This window comes from Rousettus aegyptiacus, unplaced genomic scaffold (genome assembly GCF_014176215.1).
Source record: "Rousettus aegyptiacus isolate mRouAeg1 unplaced genomic scaffold, mRouAeg1.p scaffold_m13_p_8, whole genome shotgun sequence".
NCBI lineage: Eukaryota > Metazoa > Chordata > Mammalia > Chiroptera > Pteropodidae > Rousettus > Rousettus aegyptiacus.
The window spans coordinates 34,842,967-34,866,221 of NW_023416311.1; the positions used below are offsets into that span (position 1 = coordinate 34,842,967).

Here is a 23,255-nt window from a genome sequence, read left to right on the forward strand (position 1 = left end):
ATGTATCTGAATTAATTCAAGAATTATGGAAGTTCCGTTTCCTATATCTTATGTGTAACAAGTACTTAGAAGTGAACATTGCATTTGTGTCTACAGCTGAAAACACACAAAACTTCCTTGATCATCTTTAGAGACAACATAAGGAGAGGACAACTATGTCAGAGTCTCTCTGCTTCTAGGGTATCTGCTTCCTCCTTTATGACATTCTCTTGAGTTTTGTGTTGATTTTTTTCTCTTTATTTTTCCCTCTTTCTGAAAACATCTAAAAATAACTTTTGTTCTAATTCTTAAGCATAATTTGGTTCTTCATTAATTCTTAAAACATCAGAACCCCTACACTAAACTAGAAAGGAGACAAGATTCTTATCTTACACTTTGTATTCTCCACTACCTTTAACTATCAGAGTACCTTGCATGCAGCAGATGATCAAAACAGTTCACCGAACAACTTCCATTATTCTTCTCTCAAAATAATATTCAACACTTTTTTAAATCCTTTTTGTTCAATGGCCATAGATAGCTGAAAGGACCCCACCTTGAATTATAGGCAACTCCTCTAATGTGTCTTCCCCTACTTTAAAGGAGTATAATTAAAAAATTTTAAACCCAGGTATTCTAAATTTCCGGAAATAGCAACTACATATGCACTGTAAATATACAATGATTTACTTCAGTTCACACAAAGTCATAGTTTAATAAATTTTATTTTATTGAAATGTTTCGAATCTCACTCTAGCTGATTGACTAGAAGCAGAACAGAAGAAAATCAACACTTTCCTTTATGTACTTTTTATTTTTATTATTTATTTATTTTCACGTGATTTTTCAATGTAATTTTCCTGGGCTTGCCAGATTCCTTGGTCCTATGAGTAAAGGCTAATATCCCAGGGTCAGAATGGAATTCAGTGGTAACAGAGTTCTGTAAAATTGGCATATTTAACACAGGTGACTTTAGATTGTATCAAGGCATTAAAATTGTTTTCACTTAAGAAAACTAGTGGGGCTTTTTCCAATGGGATTTAACAAAAAAGAAATAATGACACAGTCATTATGTTCCTGGAAGCCTAAATCAATCAATCAAACAAATATATACAAATTATTTTTATAAGCTAAATTCTACAGAAAGATTCCATTTAGGTGACATTTCTGGAATGAGGACTCAAATTAGAACATAAGTCTCTAATACTAGTGCTCATCAGTCTGACATCGTAATGAAAGCCTATATAAAAATGACAGATGCTTTGACGTTTGACATTTCAAAAAATAATTCAGGTGCCTTACAAGGATTTTCATTCTTGTTCTTAAAGAAAATTTCTGATAGTCCCACTCTGATAAGAAACTTATTGCAATTCTTATTTTAAGAGGAGTTTTAAAACAGGCGACCAGACTGCATGCAGTTTTACTATTAGTATGTCCACTAACAGAGGATGGATGGGGGGTGGGGAACACCCTGCAGCTATGAGTGTGAGATAAATGACAGTTCACTTAATGGCAGTCTGCCTTAAGAAGCCATTCTCATGGACTTTTTTTTTTTTTAATGATGGCATTGTCTAACAAGATCCAGTAAGTTTTAGGTGTACAACTCAACAATAAAGTATATATATTTTGCATTGCGTGTTCACCGCCCATAGTTAGATTCCTGTCACCACGTATTTAACTCCTTTTACCCCATCTACCTCCCCCACCCCATCATCTGGTAACCACTATTCTACTGTCTGTGTCCATTAGTCTCTGTTTGTTTATCCTGTTTGTTTGTTGCTTTTAGGTTTATATCCCACATATAAGCGATATCACGTGATTTTCGACTTGTTCTGTCTGGCTTATTTCGCTTAGCATGATTATCTCAAGGTCCATCCACGTTGTCGCAAATGGCAGTATTTCAACTCTTCTTATGGCTGAGTAATATTCCATTGTATATATGTAACACAGCTTCTTTAGCCAATTATCTATCATAAGACACTTCTCATTGTGGTTTGGATTTGCATTTCCCTAAAAGCTAGTACTCTGAGCATCTTTTCATATATCTGTTGGCTGTTTCTATGTCTTCCTGAGAATAAGTGTCTGTTTAGGTCTTCTGCACAATTTTTTATTGGATTGTGGTCCTTAAGTTTAGTACCTATGTTTTCGTCTACGCAACTTATTGTTTCAGGTCTTTAATCCATTTTGAGTTAATTTTGGTGTATGGTGACACAGAGCAGTCTAGTTTCATTCTTCTGCATGTGTCTTTCCAATTTTCCCAGCACTATTTATTGAAGAGGTTTCCTTTTCTTCATTGTATGTTTTTGGCTCCTTTGTGAAAAATTATTTGACCATATGTATGTGGATTTATTTCTGAGCTCTCGATTCTGTTCCATTGGTCTGTACATCTGTTTTTCTGCCAATACCATGCTGTTTTGATTATTGCCACTTTGTATAGTACTAGATGAAGTCCAGGAGTATGAAACCTCCAGCCTTGCTCTTTTTTCTCAGAATGGCTTTGGTTATTGGGGATATTTTGTGATTCCATACAAATATGATGTCAATATTCCTAATTTCTGTTTGAGTTCTTATAAACATGTTATCAGGTGCTCAGTAGAGGCTCAATATCTTATTTAACCAGATCTCCATCTATCCAAAAACTATATTAGAAATATTAAAATATTAGATATTTTACTTATGCACTTAGCTTTTTCTAAAAGTCATCTATAAGAAACAACACTAATAAATGAGATCTAGTAAAAGAGTAAATTCTATGGAGTTTATTAGACCTGTGTAGGGTGTACATGTACTATATGAAACCATCTTTCTTACATATTCTAAAAACTATAACTGGAGCTATAATTGATATTCCAACTGATGATCCGAAGCATAAAGACATTCTCATGGACTTCCAACCAAGATAAACCAAAACAGATTTTCAATCTAATTTGCACTTAAAAAAGTATTAAGCAGAGCACTATATTCTTTGAATATTCCAGTCTTTCAAGATGTTACTGCCACATTTTGCTTTCCATGGTTTAAGTTACCTACAGTCAAGGGCAGTCCAAAAATATCAAATGGAAAATTCCATAAACAATTTTTAAGTTTTAAATTGTTTGTCGTTCTGAGTAACATGATACAATCTCTTACCCTTCCAATCGGGAAGTGAATCATTCTTTTGTCCAGCATATCCACACTGTATAGACTACCTATCAATTAGTCACTTAGTAGCCATCTTGACATCAAAGTTCTTGCGTTCAAGTAACACTTATTTTACTTACTAATGGCCTCAGAGCACAACAATGATGCAGGCAACTGGGACATACCAAAAAGAAAATGTAATGTGCGTCCTTTAAGTGAAAAGGTGAGTACAGTACAATAAGATATTTTGAGAGTGAGACTATATTCACATAACTTTTATTACAGTATATTATAATTGTTCTATTTTATTACTTATTGTTGTTAATTTCATATTGTGCCTAATTTATAAGTTAAACTATATCACAGATGTGTATATATATGAAATTTCAGGGATTTCAGGGATCCCCTGGGATCTTGGAAGGTATCCCTGTAGATAAGAGGGGACAACTGTACTCTCCTTCCAAAACTTCTCTTTTGCAGGTTTCAGTACCCCAGAAAACTGTCTACAGCCATATCACCCTGAACATGCCCGATCTCATCAGTACCCCAGAAAACTATAAAAAGAAAGATAGGCTTCTACAAATCACTCAATTTTTTTCCTTATTAGTACCTTTACATGGAGTTGATAGAGGAAACTGAAACTGTTTATTTGAACCCTTTTAGAAAAGCCAGTGTTAACGATTATCATAATAAAGAACTGATAGTATGGAATCTATTACTCCTCTGACTTTTAACTTATATACGTTTTCTTAGTTATTTCAAGATACATCTGTCTAATTCTTTTTCTGTTGTCATCACTTGTATTTGTGTTTCTGAAGTCATATTGACTAAAATATCAGCCTGCTTATTAAGTTAATCTTTTATTTTCATCAACAGTTCCTGGCTGCACAATACACTGGCACCATTTGTGATTCTGCCCCTTTTCCTCAGGTGCTCACGGTCACATTATTCTTTAAATGGGAATCAAATGCTGTACAATTAGAGATTACCAAAGAATCAGGAGGTATACCATACCATGTAAAATAGCTTTTCGGTAGTGTCCTTGGTATTTGACTTTTTTCCTCTGTTTGCAATTACCTCTCAGCATTACAGGATCAGGTTTTCAGTGCGCACTGAGCTCAATGGAATCGTGCTGCGGTGAAAGATATAGCTACAGTGGAATTAGAGATTAGTACTGTCTGCTGCCAGTGGCACCCATTTTAAAGCCTAATTTTGGAGATCCTGATTTGCCAGGTAGAAACATATCAAAAAGGAATAACTGCACCCTTCTTTCCCCTCATCCTCCATAGGCAACTAAATTCTCTCTTCTAATTATCTTTCATCTCCTTCTATTTCTCTTCGTCTCCGCCACCCTCATTTTCCTCAGCTATAGACTTTTAATAGCTGTGCCCTGCCTTGCACTTGTCTCCCTTCAATCTAGTCTCCAGCAACAGTAATCTTTAAAAATACTAATGTAATCAAGTTAGTGTCCTATCTAGTTCTCCGATGGCTATGCTAGATCTTCAAAATGAGGTCCAAACTTAATAACAAGACCTCTTAGGTCCTTCATGATTTACTTCTGCCTACCTCTCAGTCTCCTTTCTCAATACACACCAGCTTGACAAATTTTATTCAGTTCCTCAATATCTCTCTCTCTCCTCAAGCTTCCTCCATTTATCACACTTGTATATTAGCCTTCCCCACTGACTATAAGTTCGATGGGAACAGGCACCATATCTGTTATTCTTCATTTTATTCAAAGAACCTAGCACAGTGCCTAGCACTTAGTAGACATTTATATATATTTACCAAATAATAAATGGCCAGAAACTGAAAGTGGTAACTAAGTTTCTCAATCATATTTATTGACTGAGAAATCAACCAATGATTCTAAGGGGAGCAGAGACAGACACACTTGATTCCTCTAAGAGCTTTTCCAAAACACATGCAAGCCAAGAACAGATTCAAAATAAAGTCTTTAGATATGTGAATATTATTCTTAGACTCCTGGGGGGAAAGTTTATCAAATGTATAGCTGTATCCTGGTTATTAGTGAATTAACATGATTTCACTAGAGACATAGTATTTGACAATGCTTTCTTTTGGTTGTATCTCTATATTTCACTCCCAGAGATGGATAAAAATACTAGTCGAGTTTCTTAATTTGCAAAAGCAATAATTATACTATTTAGCACTGCCTAAACTTCTATGCTAAATACTTTAAAAAATTCAATTCTCATAACAAAACCCTAAGGTAGAAGTATTACTAATATTTCCACTTTACTGATGAATAACCTCAAATCTAACTCCAGAGGTGGTGCTCTTAACCACAATAAAATCAACTTGGTAATGTATGTCTGATCTATAATACACATAATAATTCTAAAAGACAAGTTCATATTGAGACTCCACGATTCAGTTCCTATTAAAAGCGCATTTGAAATAACGAATATCTGAGGATATTTCTGTAGGTCAGAATGACAAGAGCGTTCATCTAGCACGTCAACTGGAACCACCTGAGTGGTACCACATTGCGAGCAACTCTCAGTTCCATGTTAAAGAGTGCAGTGATAGTACAAACTTCTAGCTATAAAATAAGCAAGTCTTGAGGCTGTAATGTATAACATGGTGAATATGTCAATAATAGTGTAGCTCATATCTAAAAGTTGCCAAGTGAGTAAATATTAAAGGTTCTCATCATAAGAAAAAAAATTGTAACTTTGTGTGATGACAGATGGCAGCTTGAGTTATTGTGATTATCTCACAGTGTTATAAATATGAAACCCTTTGTTGTACACCTGAAGCTAATAGGTTACTTTTCAGTTATACCTCAATTTAAAAAAAAAAAAAAAAAAGAGTATAGTGATAGAAGGATAAATGCCATAGGCCCAAAATGGCTCATTTTGGGTTATTACTGATTTTGCTCCTGAATATCCTAAATCTTTATCACATTTTATTATCACATAGCTCTCTATTTATTATGAAAAGGTCTTTCCTGAGAAACTATTGAATGATATGTCTTTAGTATATGTTGAGGATAATTTTTTAAATTGCCATATAAAGTCTTTATATCGCCTGCATTGCCAATGCTTGAAATTTTTTCCAACAGGCTGTTGAATGACCACTAAACAAAGAACCTCAAGGCAAAATCTCATATTTTTGCATTACTGAGAAAGTTTTTATTCTCTTGATCTCTTCCCTATTTCAGACAATAAGAATGATAGAATACATTGTTTCCCCTTCTTCCTTAATTCAGAATCAGTATTTAATTATTATAATAATAACATTAGCTTAAATTTTATGCCCTTTTATTTCCTATTAGTTTTAAGTCATGATTTAATTAATCCAATTATTCAAGTATCATATTATTTCTTTTCAAATTCTGAAAGTGGGTAGGATATAAATTATAAATTAATCCATTATTTGAGGTTGGAGCAAGATTCAGATGTGATCTTACTTACGCTACTAGTAAATTTTTCATGACAACCAAACTTGTTTCATGTCCATCATATCAGGTTAATTAATGTAAAATATATTCAGAAAGTCAATGAAAAGGGTGTAAAATTTTTTGGTTTACCTATGTATTACTAGAATTCTAGTACATAAAATTGATCACCTACTGACTAGTAGAATGAAGCCAGATATAGTCTCTATAAGCAGAAAGTTTTAAAGAGATAATAGGAGATGAGCAGAGTTGAAATATCTCTTTAAAAACATGTGAAGAAATAGGACACAAAGTACTGGAGTGATGAGCCAACAATCAAACTCATTTGCTCTTTGATAGTCCCAAAAGATCCCATGAGCCACCAGTGTGAATCCCAAAAAATGAGAAGTTGAGGTTTTAACAGTAATAATAGTACAGAAGTAGTAGAAAGCTTTCTAATAGTGCCTTAATTGTTGCAGATTTCCCTGAACACTGAGCAAGACATGTGCTGTGACAACATACAACACTTAGAAACATGTAAACATATACAGATACATACACAATCCAGCCTGTGTTATGTAAATTAAACATAACTTGCTCAATTAACTTTCTAATGATATGAATAGGGATCATAAAATGTTTTACAATTCAGGCTTCCCTGTCTTTGAGTCTCTTATGCTAGAGTTTATAGAACTATTCAAATACTTCTATTACATATGACTGAAAGTTTCATAGACTACAAAGTTCTATAAAAATATTTGGTTATATAATTTAAATTACCTCTAAAATTTAATGGTGAGAAAAACATGAGAACTTATAAGATTTAATCAGAAACTGATTTTTAAAATTCAAATCAAGAAAGAATAAAATCCAGAGCACAAATCCAGTAGATTCAATATATATTAAGAAAAATGCAAATTTGGTAAAACAGTGGAAAATTGTTCAAGTAGAAATATGTGGATAAAAAAATCAAAAAAATTTAAAAGGTTCTAAATTGAAATTAATCGAAATAACATTTATCATCTCAATTACTTTAAACCAGCATTTAAAAAAAGAGACTCAGAAATCTTTCCTTATTTCTAAAATACACATAGAAGATTAAAATTTAAGGAGCCTGAGAAGACAGAACATAATAGCTATCTCTAAGTGTATAGAAAAATGAAAAAAAATAAAAATAAAAATAAAATAAAATATAACAGAAAAATAAGGAACTGCTTTAAACTAAAATATCCAGAAAATTGAAGGTAATATTTAAAAATACTTGTCCTTGAAATTATTTTTTCCATCTAAATGTTTTTTATAAGCACAAATAAAATATACCATTATAAAAGTTAGGATCATGTTTATTTGACCAATTAATCAGAAAGTACATTCTGAATACTCGGGATAAAAAAAAGTTAGGTATCTACTTAACTGACGTAAGTCTGAGGGACACAAAATCAATGAAAAGGAAAAGATATAAAAATGGTCTATTATTTAAAACGTTAAAAAAGACTGAAGTTATTATTGGAAATTAAGTTTAACAAATATTTCTAGTAATACAGTTTGTTTTTATACCCTATTGTATAACTTTTGTAAATACTATGGCATACTTGCAAAAATGAACAAAAGTTAAATCTTAGTATCCTTGGTCTTTCTAGACCATATTAATTTTGCTTTTTGGTTAAATACAAAGGAATAGAATTATGGAGAGTTCAGCAACAAGTTTTTCATTAGGATATGAAATCATGCCATGAGCTCCAAAAAAAGGGTTAGTTGTATAAATCTGGGAAATAATCACTCATGCAAAAATCAGAAAATACCTGTACCGAGCCACCATGTCTGTCTGCTGCAAGGTGAGCTCTCAAATGGTGGGGATTTGCCTGCTGGGAGTCCCAAGCTGCCCTGTGGTCTGCCGACTGCCATTTATTTAATGCATGTGGCATGCATGGAAGAAGAAAAACCCAATATGTTAAACATCTCATCCTTACAATATAGAAAACAAATGTATAAAAGGAAATTTAAAATACCCTTACTATTCTGAATCATAGATACAATGATTTTTGTATACTTAATATGGAAAGTTTTTAGTTAAACTGCTACAATTATGAAATGATCAAGCATAAAAATAAATTAGAAGCATAGAATTTTAGAAGTGAAAGGACTTTAAATATCATAGACTCCACTCTCTAATTTTGTAAATGAAGTTACCAAAGAACTAGGGAGGTAAACATGACATGTCCAAGAAAGCACTCCAAATAAATCATGAGCGAATTAAAAGGCCATCCACTACATTTTCTTACAGTAGAGATCCCCCCAAGGGTTTTCTGATGAGAAACAACTTCTTGCAAGGTTTAAATAAAAAGTCTTCAAATAAAATGTCTTTAAATAGCTGTACTTAGGATCCTAGAAACTTTTTTCTGTTGGTTAGTAGTACCCTGTTTCTGATTGTGAGGATGAGAAAATGGAAAAGTTATTTGAAAAGTGAGAAGTGCTATATAGAATACTGTGAGAATATGGCAGTTTTTTAAAAGTAAAAACCTACATATATGATTTACTTTGCTTCCCTGATCTCTTTAGATCTGGTTCAAATTAAGGAACCCAATTCCCTGAAATAGGCTGATAATTCTTGATGTTTTTAGATGACATGGCAAATCTGCACGGCAATAACCACAAACTAATGATAATCAGCTAGCAGAATTAGAAGTAGTTGCTTATTATGGATCAATTTCTATGTTTCAGGAGAATCTGGACCGCCCTAATAAAAGGGAGGGGAAGGAATACAATATTTAAGTTTCTATTACACGTCTAGTTCTGCATTAGCTGCTTTATATGTATAATCTCATTTTGAGGTAGATATGATGATCCTCATGTTACTAATGAAGACATCGAGATGTTAAACACTTCCCTAAGATCACAGGGGTAGCAAGGAGTATAGCAGAGATTCAAACTCAGAGTCTACTGTTCCTCCAATAACATTATTTAGCTTCTTACCACAATTACATATGTTCTAAAGCCTTCAGTACTCTTTTCTTTCTTTCTTTTTCAACTAAGGTCAAGAAAATCTTGCCACGAAGTGCCTAGCACATTGAGTTATAGGGAGCCTAAGCATATCAGTGGCAAGACCAACTCTTTGGGTGAAGAGATATTAAATTCAAGTAGACACAATGAATAAAAGTTCCAACACTAATCTTCCTAAATTAAATTATACAATGCAAAATTAAATACTCTGGCATGAAGTATGTCATCAAAACAATTATAATGGCTTTATATCTTTTTATTAAAACCTCCAAATTCATCACCAGAATTTAGCAGATTTGTAGCTTAAATGGAAATAAATTAGATGAGATCAAATCTAAAGAAGATGAAGAATGAAAATGATGCAAAACTTGAGACAGATGCCGAAATGCTGCCTAGGACAACGGGCAACATTTGTGGGTCATGGACTTAAGAAGACAGTAAAAGCTATGATAGTAAAAGCTATGCAACCTCTCTTCAGAATAAACATTTATATGCAACCAGAACTTTCTATATAACATCAGGATCTACTGAACTTCAACCACTAACTCTAGGTTACAAAATGTTTATCTGGAATATAACTAAGGTTTTAGTCATTTAAAGAATTATCTTCTTTTGGGATTGCAAACTGTGAGTTTCTCATACGACTCAGAACTGTTTACTGTTTCACAGATATTTAAGAAATTTTTCTAGATATATTAAATTTCAATCATGATATGACAGTCTGCATATCCAGGTTTGAAATTCAACCATATCCAAGTCTCAAATTTGACAAATTCGACAAATTCAAGCTATCCTAAAGGATTTCCTAGAAAAAAAAAATGGCTCCCTACATTAAAGGCAACGAAGACTACACAAATAAAATATGGTTCCCATCCTCAGTGAGCTCACGATCTAGACAGTAAGACATGTCTGAAATATGTAGAAAGTTAAAATATTTAAATTATAATTTAATTCAAACAATAAAAGAAGAGTTTCATCTGTTATAATACCTAAGAGTTCAAGTGGAGATCTTCAGAGAATATGAACTATTGATCTTCCAAAGTACATTTAAGAAATTAACTCTGATTTATAAAACACAAACTGTGAGTCTTGACTTCTGAGCCATTTCTTTCTATATACAGTATAATATCAGAGTACTCAAGCTATCGACTAGTTGCAATTTATAATTGAAGTAATTCATATATAATACCATTATTGTTCCAACTTTTCTAAGGCAAAATTCTAAAACTAATCTTGTTAAATTGACTATACTTTGAAGCATAATACTATTAAATATTCTCTCAAGGTGACATTTTATTTTGCAATGATTTTTTAATAAGTTGTGTTCACTCCTTTGATTTCCATCTCTCGTTTAACCCTCATTTGAACTCTGATGGGATGAAAGATGTAAAAGTAAAAAAGGATAAAGCATTATCCTTCTCTGAAAAGGGTTATAACCTAAAATTCTGAACATTATTTAACTAAGAGTGATAGCAAATTTTTTTTTGTCAAAGATGGCTTCAATATAGCTTTTCACACATAAAAAAGAGAAAAGTGAAAACACTGCTTACAAATTTCAACAGCCTTCAAGTACCTTACTCTAGAAATACAACTCTTCACTCTTGAACTTCTATACCTTGTCTTGAACCTACTCTCCTCCCAGAAAACTGAACTGCCTCAAGCAATTTCTATATTTTTAAACTTCTGCTTCATATTTTATACTGTTTACTCTCCCCTAAATGTCTTTATTCTTTCATCTGCCTTTAAAACCTCCATTTACTCTTCAGGCTCACCTCAAAAACCACCTTCTGCATAAAATATTTATAGTTCCCACATATTCCAATGACCATCCATGCAATAGGGCTTATTCAATTAGGTAATGTAGCTATTTGTGAATTTATTGTAATAATCATGATAACAGTAACATCAGTCACTAGATTTGAAACATTCTGAAGGCTTATCATATGCTAGGAATGAACACACACTACTTCTATTTTATAGATGAGAGAACTGAGGCTTTGAGAGACTGAGTAATTTGCCCAGGGTCAAGCCATATCCAGGTATGAATGATTCCAGAGATTAAGTGAGTTCTTAGCCACTCATTATAAAATCATTTCTTATAGGGTATATTATTTTTCTTCTGTTTTTCTGCAACATGTAAAAAAGTAGCTTTCAAATAAATACCAGAAACTCAGCAAATAATTTATTGAACTAAACTACACTATAGTTAGAAAGATAGTCTGCTATTACAATTCATTAAAACAGGTATTCAAATACTTCTAAAAGAATGCCAAAAACTGCTTAAAACTTATACTAATTTATCCCACTAAATTATGAATTTATAATTAAACTAATAGTGAATATTAGGGAAAATATGTATTTTCAATTCTTAGTGTGTATATATCATGTTTTACTTAAGAAAAAATACGTATTTCAATCCCTCTCTCTCTATATATATATATATGTGTGTATGTATACACACATATACACATGTACACACACACACACATAAAGCTGTCTGTCATCTGAGTATGGTAAAACACCAAACATATTTATAAACTGTCAGAAGGTAATACAGAAGAAAATTAAGACATTTCATATCTAAAAGGGCAGCAAACCTGGTTTTTGGATTGTTGCATCTTATCTCTGTGTTGATGTGCTTCCCTGTTTGATGACAGAGCAGGATCTTGCTGAACTGCCCCCACTGGAGTAGGCTACAATACAATAACGAGTAGCATCAATACATTTCTAGTTCAGAAGTCATTTAAAAGCACTCAGCTGTTTAAAAAAATCAAGGGAAAATTAAAAGACACTGGAATAATGTAAGGCCTTAAGAAAAGACATCATTCTCAAAACATGTTAAAGATAACAAATTAAAGCAAAGAGAATACAGCTACTAACGGTTTTAAAAATGTTTAAATGCTTTGTCAAATATTTATTTTTATATCAACAAAAGACTTTCTAATGCTGTCATTACTTTTAGGATACTTTTTCATATCAAAATTGAAACTACAATTGTTTATGTCTCTCTTTTCCAAAGCTAATATACAAACAGGATAAATTATTTTAAGAAAATTAAGGAACTACTTTAAAATAAGCTAATAAAATTATTTATTGTCCATATTTGACTAAGAAAAGGCTTATAAAAATTTTTAATTTTCAAATACAATTCAAAATATAAATACTTTAATGGAAATTTATTCAGATTTGCATCACAGGTACCATATATATTCAAATCACCTTGGATTTAAGAAAAACGTAGATTAAATAAAGTCTTATGAAATTGTTCAAAAATACCTGAAATGGTTCCCAAATATGAATAAAAATTCATTAACAGTGAGCTATAATTAAAGAAAATTTTGTAAGATATTCTTACTTGCTAAAAAAAAAAAAAGGCTGAGAATGGATATTCAATCTTTTAAAAGATGTCTTTTCAAAGAAAGAATTTAATGGCATGTCCCTTTAAGTGATGAGCACCAATCCTACAGTTATACTAAAGACAATTTTGAGTTATAAAAACTTAGGTACAGTTTTAAAAACCTAAACATGCTCCATTTATAGGTATCAATCTATTCCAACAATAACTTAAAACTGCTAGGACAATTAAAACTTGCATTTTAAAATTACAAATGTTTTAAAAGATGGATGAAGTAAATAACAAATTAGCTGACCTTTTAATCACTAGACAATTATACCAAAAAAGTGTATTTGACAATAAGAATTAAAGCAGGAATGAAAAGGTTCAAAATAACTTATCGCTCTAAAAAGCAGAGTCCAAATATATAGTTTTTACAAAATTCAAAGAATATTATTAGTATTGTATTACCTGAAACATCCCTAAAAAGGTAATAAAATAAACATTTAAAAAATTATTTGTTCTCAATTCTTTTTCAGTTGAAGGACCTATAAATAAAAGAAGCACTATAAATAATATTTTATTATATAGAGTACTCACCAACTGTTTACCAATCCAATCATATTCATAATCAAACATATATCCTTTTCGATCAAATAAATCAGTAAAAAGCTTTCTTAGGTAGTCATAGTCTGGTTTTTCAAAAAAATCTAGCCTTCTTACATAACGAAGATATGTTGCCATTTCTTCTAGAAAAGAAATAAAAATTATTCTGATTATACTTTCCTAGATACTCATTAATAAAAAATTATTTAAATGTCTAAAAGCGTATTATAAAAACATAAATGTAACAATTCTATCTCAATTAAAAATTTTTAAGTCTAATTATAAAGAAATAAATGAAAGGAAAAGAAAGGAGGAGATAAAAGAGAAATGACAGGTTTAATTTAAACTATTATTGCCATACCTAAGAAAGGCTAAAAGTTTTATTTTACAAATATTTTAATAAACACCTTGGCAAGTATTAGAGGTTGAATTAACAACTTAATGCATGATTATTTAATAATGAAGCATCATACTCAGCTCATAAATTTTAAAAATTATTGAAAATATTGGTAGGAACTGATTTATATATGAAAGCATTTACACAAGCTTGCTAGATTCCTTTGGAATCTGTGACACTAACTGACCAATAGAGGATTCAAATTACTAACTTTGGCTATGAGCAGTATTCTAACCAATTAACCTAGCAAACTAAAGTTAAAACAGATCTCAGAAATATAATACAGGAACACAGTTTGATTCTTCTTTCAATTTCTGGTCATATAATTAACAACCGTTTGGTAATGTATAAATCTCACATGCCATTATACTTCCCAAATGTATTAGATACATACATATATCTTTTAAAAGGTCATACTTTCCAGAAGGAAAAAGCCATAAAAATCAACAAGCAAAATAGTGAGCAATTAGAAAAAGTGTTTTACCGTGAGGACACACAAAATAAATTACTGTAATAAAAGATGGTAGATTACAACTTAGCTGCTTTTCTGATCCAATTCATTCACAGTGGACAGTAAGAACAGGATTATGCATAGCCCAATGGGCAATGAAAAGTGGCACCCAGTGACCTTCCTCAAATAGTGACTCACTAGTCTACTTTCCAGCTAAACATCTGGTTAATTTACTTTGCCACCTTCATTTTTCCTGCAGAAATTTGTAACAAGTAGTTCATATGCCTACACCTAAAATGGCCAGAACTATCAATCAATATAATCTTTTAATCTAGTTCTAAATTAAGAAAAATATTATAACTAAAGCTTGTCGTCAATGAATAATATAATAATATAGCAAACTTGAGAACAAGCTATCAGAGATTATACTGCTGATATTACAAAATAATGTCAGCATCGTACAGGAGAACCTGTGACTATCAAAGTGAGATATGAATTCAGTCTTCTATCTTCAGGACTGGTTCTCTTTTTAATGTTATTTCACAAATCACAACAGGTTATTTTAACACATTAGCAACACATTCTTAGGAATCTTAAGTAAATTTATGTTGGCTTACTTTCAGTTGCCAAAAATCTCCACAAAAGCAAAACTGTTTTCATAAAGCCCTTCACTATAAAATTAGCTTAAAATAGTAAGGGTAGTAAGATTTTACTGTACTTTGAAAACCAGACTAAATGATACATCACACATTTCCTTTGAGTTTGACATTAAGACTCAAATGAACAAGACTGCACACCAAAACTTTATAGTTGGTAATTCTTAGCAAATATATTAACTTATTAAAAGTATGTTATTGAAGAAAATATTACTTAATCTGGCATTGGTCAACACTATTAAAAGATGGGATTTTCTTCTATTAACACCATCTTATAAAGCAAGTAATAACTTGCCTCTGTGGTCTATGCACCAAATGCTGACATCTTTTAAATCATACTTTGAGCTCATTTTTTTAAAAACATAAAGAAAACAATTTATAGACTTAACCAATGAGTATTAACAGTTCTGGTTTTCTGTATAAGGACATGTATTAATGTGGCATTATTCATTACCTGGAAAATTTTCACATAACACTTCTATTGGTGTGGCTCGTTTTGTATCTCCAATCTTCTGATACCGCTCTTTTAATGTGTCAGCCTAAAACAGAAAGGAAAAAATCTTGAGAAGGTGGTAATTTTAAAATTAAATATTTAGAAGAGAAGCTCGTAATATATTAATTTATGAAGTTCAATAAGGAAATATAAAATCAATTACCTTTAAACCTTGCCAAGGAAGACTGCCTCTCAGAAAATACATGAACATATGACCTAAAGCTTCTAAGTCATCTCTTCTACTTTGTTCTGAAATATAAGAGAAATATAAATTTCACTTTCTTCTCCTAGTTATGCAGGTATGGAGAACTAATTCTTTTGTTATGTATCAATTAATTCCCAAAAGTTCAGTATATAAACATAAAATACAGATCTAGTGCTTATAAGTGACAAAATTATGTTTAAATAATGCTTTTACATTATAATTATCATACATCTTTAAAATATGCCATTATTTTTTTTAGATGCTATTGGGGATTTATATCTCTCCTTAGATATCTATTCATAGAAATATAAGGCAAGGGGAAAAGAATTCCATAGTCAAGATTCAGAATTTAACACATTAAAGGTTCAGAAAAAGACTAGTTTGCCCTAAAATGTTAACCCTAAGTTAACCTGAAATGTTAAACATTAAAAATGTTTAACTTGATTTAAGCTTGTATTTTCTAAACTTATAAGCACAAAACTTCCATCCCACATAATCTCTATTAATTTTAAACACAAGTAAAAAAAAAAACGCTCATGTTTGATACATCCCCAAATTAATAACCTCTTCCAAAATATAATGCTAGAACAAACTGTCATTTTCAAGTTGCTATTGTGGTTTTAGTAACAAAATGTTACATAGCACATAATTAAGTAACAATCAAAGACTAAAGCACAGGGAGATATTTGTAAATATTTGCTGAGTGGATTTTTTTCAACTTTTTGTCACTGAAATTAAATGCTTAAGATTTTTAAATATTTTTAAATAATTAAAAATGCTCACAAAAGGAAAAAATACTTTAATAAAAGGATATTCAGGTGCAAAATATACAAATGAATAATATATACTGTCTAAGCACTAAATGCTTTCAGAAAAAGCAAACTTTTCAAATGGATCTGAACTAGGGTCAAAGGTTCAGAAAAGGTTTTTATTTTTACTATGTAATCTCATAACATTCTATAACTGCCTTCTGTAACACTGGATACAGTTCAAAAATATATGTTTGTTGTTATTATTTAATCAATATCTATCCTCCCACCAAATAGCAACTCACATGAGGGCAGATGTCTCTTTGGCTCATTATCCTCACGACCTAGTATAATGCCTGCCACAGAGCAGGCACTCAACACATACTATTTAAATACATAAATGAATATTTGGAAATATTTGGAAATATATAGTACCAGATATATGGCCCTTTTCTGTAAGCATAGAAAAATATCTAGAAGAATATGCACCGAATCGTTAGTAATTGGGGATATGATATTGGAGGACTAGACAGGATATTTCAATTTCTCATTTCATCCACTCAAATGTAGTAATGGGAAATTTTTTTCTTATATTTTGTATTATAACAACGTAATCATATGTTATTAAAAACAGTAAACTTTCAAAATAAGTAAAATAGAATTAAAGTTTTTTAAAGCCATTAATGAAAGTGAATGTGAATAACATTTTAAAAATCAGTAATGCCTTTTGTAACTAAAATTACACAACTTTATTAGGTCCTAGGAGTATTAAGAATGAAAAATCATGCAAAGAAAATAAAATCATATCTGGAGTCCTGTTGAGAATCAGAATCACTTCTGAAAACTTTCAAAAAACCTCAAATGAGCAGGCCTAATGCTTGAGATTAGTTCCTTGGGTATGACATGAGACAGAATAATGTACATTTTAAAAATTTAGCAGATAATTCTGAAGTACAGTCAGATTTAATAAGCACTAAAAAAGAAACTTCTTTCATTGAAGTATAATTTACATATAATAAAATACAATTATAAGGGTACAGTTTGATGAACTTTGATAATATACACGCCTAAGTACCACCAAAATCAAAAAGTATTTCTAACACTCCAAATGGTTCCCTTCTGCCCCTTGCCTGTTATTCTCCCCCTCCACTGGCCTCAGATACTTATCTGCTTTCAGTCACTCTATATTCAATATGATTTTTTAAACAGTTTCACATAAATGGGATCATGCAATATGAATCCTTGTGTCTTGTGTTCTTTTCACTCAGTAATGTTTTTAAGATTCATCCATGTTGTTGTACACATTGATAGTCCATTACTTTTTATTACTGGGTAATATACTACAATATATTTATCAATTTGCCTAAGTAGGACCTTTGAATAACTTCCAGTTTTGGGCTATTGAATAAAGCTGTTATGAACATTCTTATAAAAGTCTTTGTGTGGACATATGTTTTCATTTCTCTTGGGTAAATATGTAAGAGTAGATTACTGTGTCATATGGAAAGTGTTGGTTTAACTTTATAAGAAACTTCTACATTGCTCTCCCAAGGGGTTGTACCATTTTATTTTTCCACCAGCAATGTATGAGCGTTCCAGTTGCTCCAGAGCCTATTCAACATTTAGCATAGTCAGTCAGTCTTTCAAATTTTAGCCATGCTAGTGGCCATGAAGTGTGATTTAATTTAAATTACACTGGGGACTAATGTTTTTGAATATTGTTTCATGTGTTACTGGTCATTCATACATCTTTCTGTGAAATGTCTGTTCAAATATTTTACCTATTTTTTAAGATGTATTCTTTGTTTTATTATAATGTAAGAATTGTTTATATATTCTGGATATAAGTCATTTTCAGACATAATATTACAAATACTTTCCCCCATACTGTAGCTTGCTTTTTTGTTTTCTGAACAGTATCTTTCAAAGAACAGAAGTCTACATTTTGATGAAGCCCAATTTATCAAGGACTTTTCTTTTATTGTTTATGCTTTTTTATATCTTATCTAGAAAAATCTTTGACTACCCTAAAGTCACAAAGACTTTTCTTCTATTTTTTTCTTCAAGAAATTCTATAGTTTTGATTTAAATAAATCTATGATTCATTTGAAATAATTTTTTTCTTTTTTGCTTTTGGTATGGGGTAAGGGTTTAGGTTCTTTTTTTTTTTTTTTTTTTTCCAACATTGAAATCTAGTCATTCTCACACAGTTTCTTTTATAAGATTATCCTTTACAATTATTTTTGTACCATTCTCAAAAATCAATTGAGCATCTATGTTTGGGTCTATTTCAGGACTCTATGTTCTGACCCATATATGTCTGTTCCAATACCACCCAAAATAAGCAAAAGGAGAAAATAATAAAAAACGAGGATACCAATGATGAGAAAATGAACAATCAATAGAGAAAAACCTTCAAAATTTTTTTAAAAACTGATTATTTGAAAAATTCAATAAAATTAATCCTCTCACTAGGCTAAAAGAAAAAAAAAATACACACAAAGTACCAGTATCAGAAGCAACAATGGGGCAACAGACAATCCTACAAACATTAAAAAGATGATAAAGAACTAACATTATGCCAATAAATTCAACCTAGATGAAATGGGCAAATACTTTGAAAGCTACAAATTACCAAAACTACCTCAAGAAGAAAATGTGAATAGCTCTACCAATTAAATAAATTTAATTTATAATTTAAAATCTTCTCAAAATATAACCCATGGCCCAGATAGCATCACAGGTGAATTCTATTAAACACTTATGAAACAATACCAATTCTACAGAAGCTCTTTCAGAAAGTATAAGAGAAGACACTTCTTAACACATTTCATTATCCTGTTACCAAAATCAGACAAAGGCATTACTAGCCAAGAAAACTACAGAAAATATCCTTCACTAACAGACAAAAAAAAAAAATCCTTAAAAAGATAATACACCATGACTAAGTAGGGTTTACCCTATGAATATAAATCATATGGTCATCTCAACAGGTATAGAATACTTGAGAAAATATACCATGTATTTACGATAAAAAAAAAAAATTCATCAAATAAGGAACAGAAGGAACTTCTTCATTCTGACAAGGAACTTCTATGAAAAACTTAACAACTAATGTAATTCTTACAAGGGGAAAGGCACCCCTAAGATAAGGAACAAAACAAGGATGTTCACACTCACATTTTCTATTCAGTGTTGTACTAGATGTTCCTGTCAGTACAAAAAGAGCAAGAAAAAAATTAAAAGGTATTCAGACTGGAAATGAAGAAGTGAAACTATTTTTCTTTGTAGACAATATGATTGCATTGTAGAAAATCCTAAGTAATCTACAAAAAAAAAAAATCTAGAACTAGTAAGTGAGTTTCGGCAAGGTTATAGAATACAAAGTCCATATATAAAAATCAAATGTTTTTCTATCTAGCAATAAACAATTGGAAAAGAAATTTTAAGAACAATACCATTAAGAACAGTATCAAAAAACAAGAAACATGTAGGGATAAATTTATCAATACATATGCAAGACTTGTATATTATAGCATATAGTTTAAAAAATTAAATGATATATAAATACTGAACCCCACAGTGGGGTTCTTTGTTAAGAAGAGAACTCAGTATAAAAAGCAATTCTTCCTTTGAATTCCATCCAAGAGGCACTTTAGTTACCACAGTGTCAACAAGCCATGATCATATAATGATCTTGTCTATGTGGTTATCTCAGATAAAAGCATTACTTTCATAACCTATACAGTATATAAAAAATTGAGACATAAATATGTTAGTTAAATAAACCTACTACTAAAACCCAGTCTGAAATATTCCTTACCCTTAAAATTAATTTGTCTCTCATCTTCTGACAAATCTGTAAGTAAATTTTACCTCATAAGGAATGCTTTCTCTTTGAAATACCAGTCTTTAACAGTTCTGTTACATAAAAAATAAATCTCCCAAAAGTAATTTTTGGCCTTTAATAAGCCCTATTCACATCTTTTTAAGCACTTAACTACAAAGGCCTGTTTGAAAATGGATGTTTTCCTCAAAGCTAAGAATCCTTATTATAGAGACCTTTGCTGTGAGCAACTAAGAAAATCAAAAAGTGATCATTAAAGATTCATTTAAATAGGTTCTATAATAAATGTAAGAGTTATGCAAAGCTGATAGAAATTCTGCCACAGCCAACCCACATTAAGAGCCTAGTGTGTGTCACTGCTTCATACGCATGATCTTTTACAATTACAGCTACATTCAAATTAGGTGTCGGTAATTCCAAATAATTAGGAAACTAAAGCCCAGAAAGGTTTAGTGACTAGCCCAAAACTATGTACCTAAAAAGGTAAAGGCATAATTTCAAAACACGTCTGCACTTTTCTCATTTCAGGAAGGCAAAGTAGAAGCAATCAATAAATCAAATGTTAGCTGAAAACCTTTGGCAATGCTTTTCTATTTTAAACTTTTACTCTTGTATCTCAACACTTTTTTTTTTTTTTTTGCTTTTTAAAACCGATTTTATTCCTCACTTGCCTAGCAGTTTCCACTTCCAGTGAATTTTAATTTTCAACAACAGAAAAATATTCCCTTCTTCATTAAATTTATTCTTATCAAAAAAAGACATTAAACACCTCACTAAGAAGCAAAAAACTTTCAAATATACACATGTATATTTCCAAAAAGTAAATTTAAAACTGAATTCTCCTTCAAAAGTGAAAAACAATGAGGCCAAAATATATGTTAGTTAAACTAAATACAGGTCTGACAAAGGAGCCCGAACAACAAAAATTCTTCCTGACAAAACTTTGAATCATTCTTTTCATATAAACAAAAAAATAAAAACAAAAATTACTATAAGCAAGTTAAAGTTTCACTTTATATTTCCTTCTGAAATGTTAAAAGTTACTTTCCTTGACATTCCACAAAAAAACAAAACTACTCTTCCTCAGAATTCATTGAGCTAATTTACAGTTTTCAAAATTACATAATCAATGTGGGTTTTTTAAAAATAAGAATATAAATCTAAAAGAGAAAAGAAAAAGGACAATTACGCAAAACGCTTTGCAGCAACAACTAACTAATCAAGATACTTAATGAGCAATATCAAGAACTCAAAAAAGTTTAAAAAAAGAGTCTGAGCAATGGAACCCAGTACATGCATTCATTTGATTCCTAAAGAAGTCCTCTTGAAATCTAGTTCTCTTAATTTATATATAATTCCAATAAGTTTGGCCATCAGGTTAGAAACTGCAAATAAGAAGAAGAGAAAAGCAAAGTGCTGCCAGCAGTTGGTCTACTACACACAACAAAAGTAAATGAAAATACAGTTGGACCAAAAAAAATTCTGTAAAAAAATATACTACTTCAAAACTTACCAGAAAGCTATCAAGACAGTATGGTATTGGCAAAAACAAAACAAAACAAAACGAAACAAAACAAAACACCACAAAAGAGATCAATGAACAGAATAGATAGCCTAGGAATAGACCCACATAAATACAGTTAGTTGATCTTTCACAAAGGAATAAAGGCAATACAATGGAGGAAGCACAAGTCTTTTCAACAAATACTATTGGAATAACTGGATATACATATGCAAAAAAAATGAATCTAAACACAGACTTACACCCATCACATAAGTTAACCAAAATGGATCACAGACCTAAATAAATATTGAACATGAAATTATAAAATTCCTAGAAAATAACATAGGAAAAAAATCTACATGACCTGAATTTGGCAATGACTTTTTAGATATAATACTATAAGCACAATTCATGAAAGAAATAACTGCTGAGCTGGACTTAATTAAAATTAAAAACTTCTGCTCTGCAAAAGACATTAAGAGAATAAAAGGTAAGCCTCACATTGGGAGAAAATATTTGCAGAAGACACATCTCGTAAAGGACTGTTATCCAAAACACATAAAGAACTCTTAAAATTTTAAAATAAGAAAACAAATAACCTGATTAAAACTGGGCCAAAGACCTTAATAGACACCTCACAAAAGATACACAGATGACAAATAAGAATATAAAAAGATGCTCCACATCATGTCATCAAAAAATGCAAATTAAAACAATGGCATAATGCTACACACCGATTAATATGGTGGAAATCCAAAACACTAACAATACCAAATGCTGGTGAGAATGTGAAGCAATAGAAACTCTCCTTTATTGGCGGTGGAAATGCAAAATGGAGCAGCCACTCTGGAAGATAGCTTGGGGGTTTCTTTCAAAACTAAACCTATTCTTACAATACAATGCAGCATTAAGATCCTTGCTATTTATCCAAAGAAGTTAAAAACTTATGTCCAACACAAAAATTCACACATGAATGTTTATAGCAGCTTTAATTATAAGTGTCAAAAGCTGGAAGCAATGAAAATATCCTTCAATAGGTGAATGGATAAATAATCTATGGTACCTCCAGACAATAGAATATTATTCAGCACCAAAAAGAAATGAGCTATCAAGCCGTAAAAAAAAAAAAAAAAAAAAAAAAAAAAAAACTGGAGGAATTGTAAATGTACGTTACTAAGTGAACTAAGCCAGTCTGAAAAAAGTGAACACTAGAATGAACCCTAAAGTAAACTATGGACTCTAGGCGACGATGATGTGTCAATGTATATATATCAGTTATAACAAATGTACCCCTCTGGTGAGGAATGTTGGTAATGTTAGTATACATGTGTGGGAAAGAGGGTATAAGGAAAATCTCTGCTTCTTCCACCTAATTTTGCTGGAAATCTAAAACTGTTTTTTAAAAAAAATCTATTTAAAAAACCACACTACTATTAAATGATTTTCTCTAATATAAAGGTATACATCCTAACTCTCAACTGACTTTGAGGATATTGCTATATAAAATAGTA

General features: G+C 31.0%; 1 protein-coding gene across 9 annotated transcripts in view; it reads right to left on the bottom strand.

Annotated features, from left to right (window-relative positions):
* CSNK1G3 (casein kinase 1 gamma 3) overlaps positions 1–23,255 on the bottom strand; it is a 91,219-nt gene that overhangs the window by 13,793 nt on the left and 54,171 nt on the right. For 3 of the 9 annotated variants that reach the window (XM_016165110.2, XM_016165111.2, XM_016165113.2), the window contains exons 7-11: positions 15,603–15,688; positions 15,401–15,485; positions 13,437–13,585; positions 12,100–12,195; positions 8,305–8,400 (exon numbers count right to left, since the gene is read on the bottom strand). In XM_016165110.2, the coding sequence (XP_016020596.1) occupies positions 8,305–8,400; positions 12,100–12,195; positions 13,437–13,585; positions 15,401–15,485; positions 15,603–15,688 (512 nt within the window). The remainder of the gene's footprint in view (positions 1–8,304; positions 8,401–12,099; positions 12,196–13,436; positions 13,586–15,400; positions 15,486–15,602; positions 15,689–23,255) is intronic. The other 6 variants (XM_016165114.2, XM_016165112.2, XM_016165116.2 and 3 more) reach the window with 3 other exon arrangements.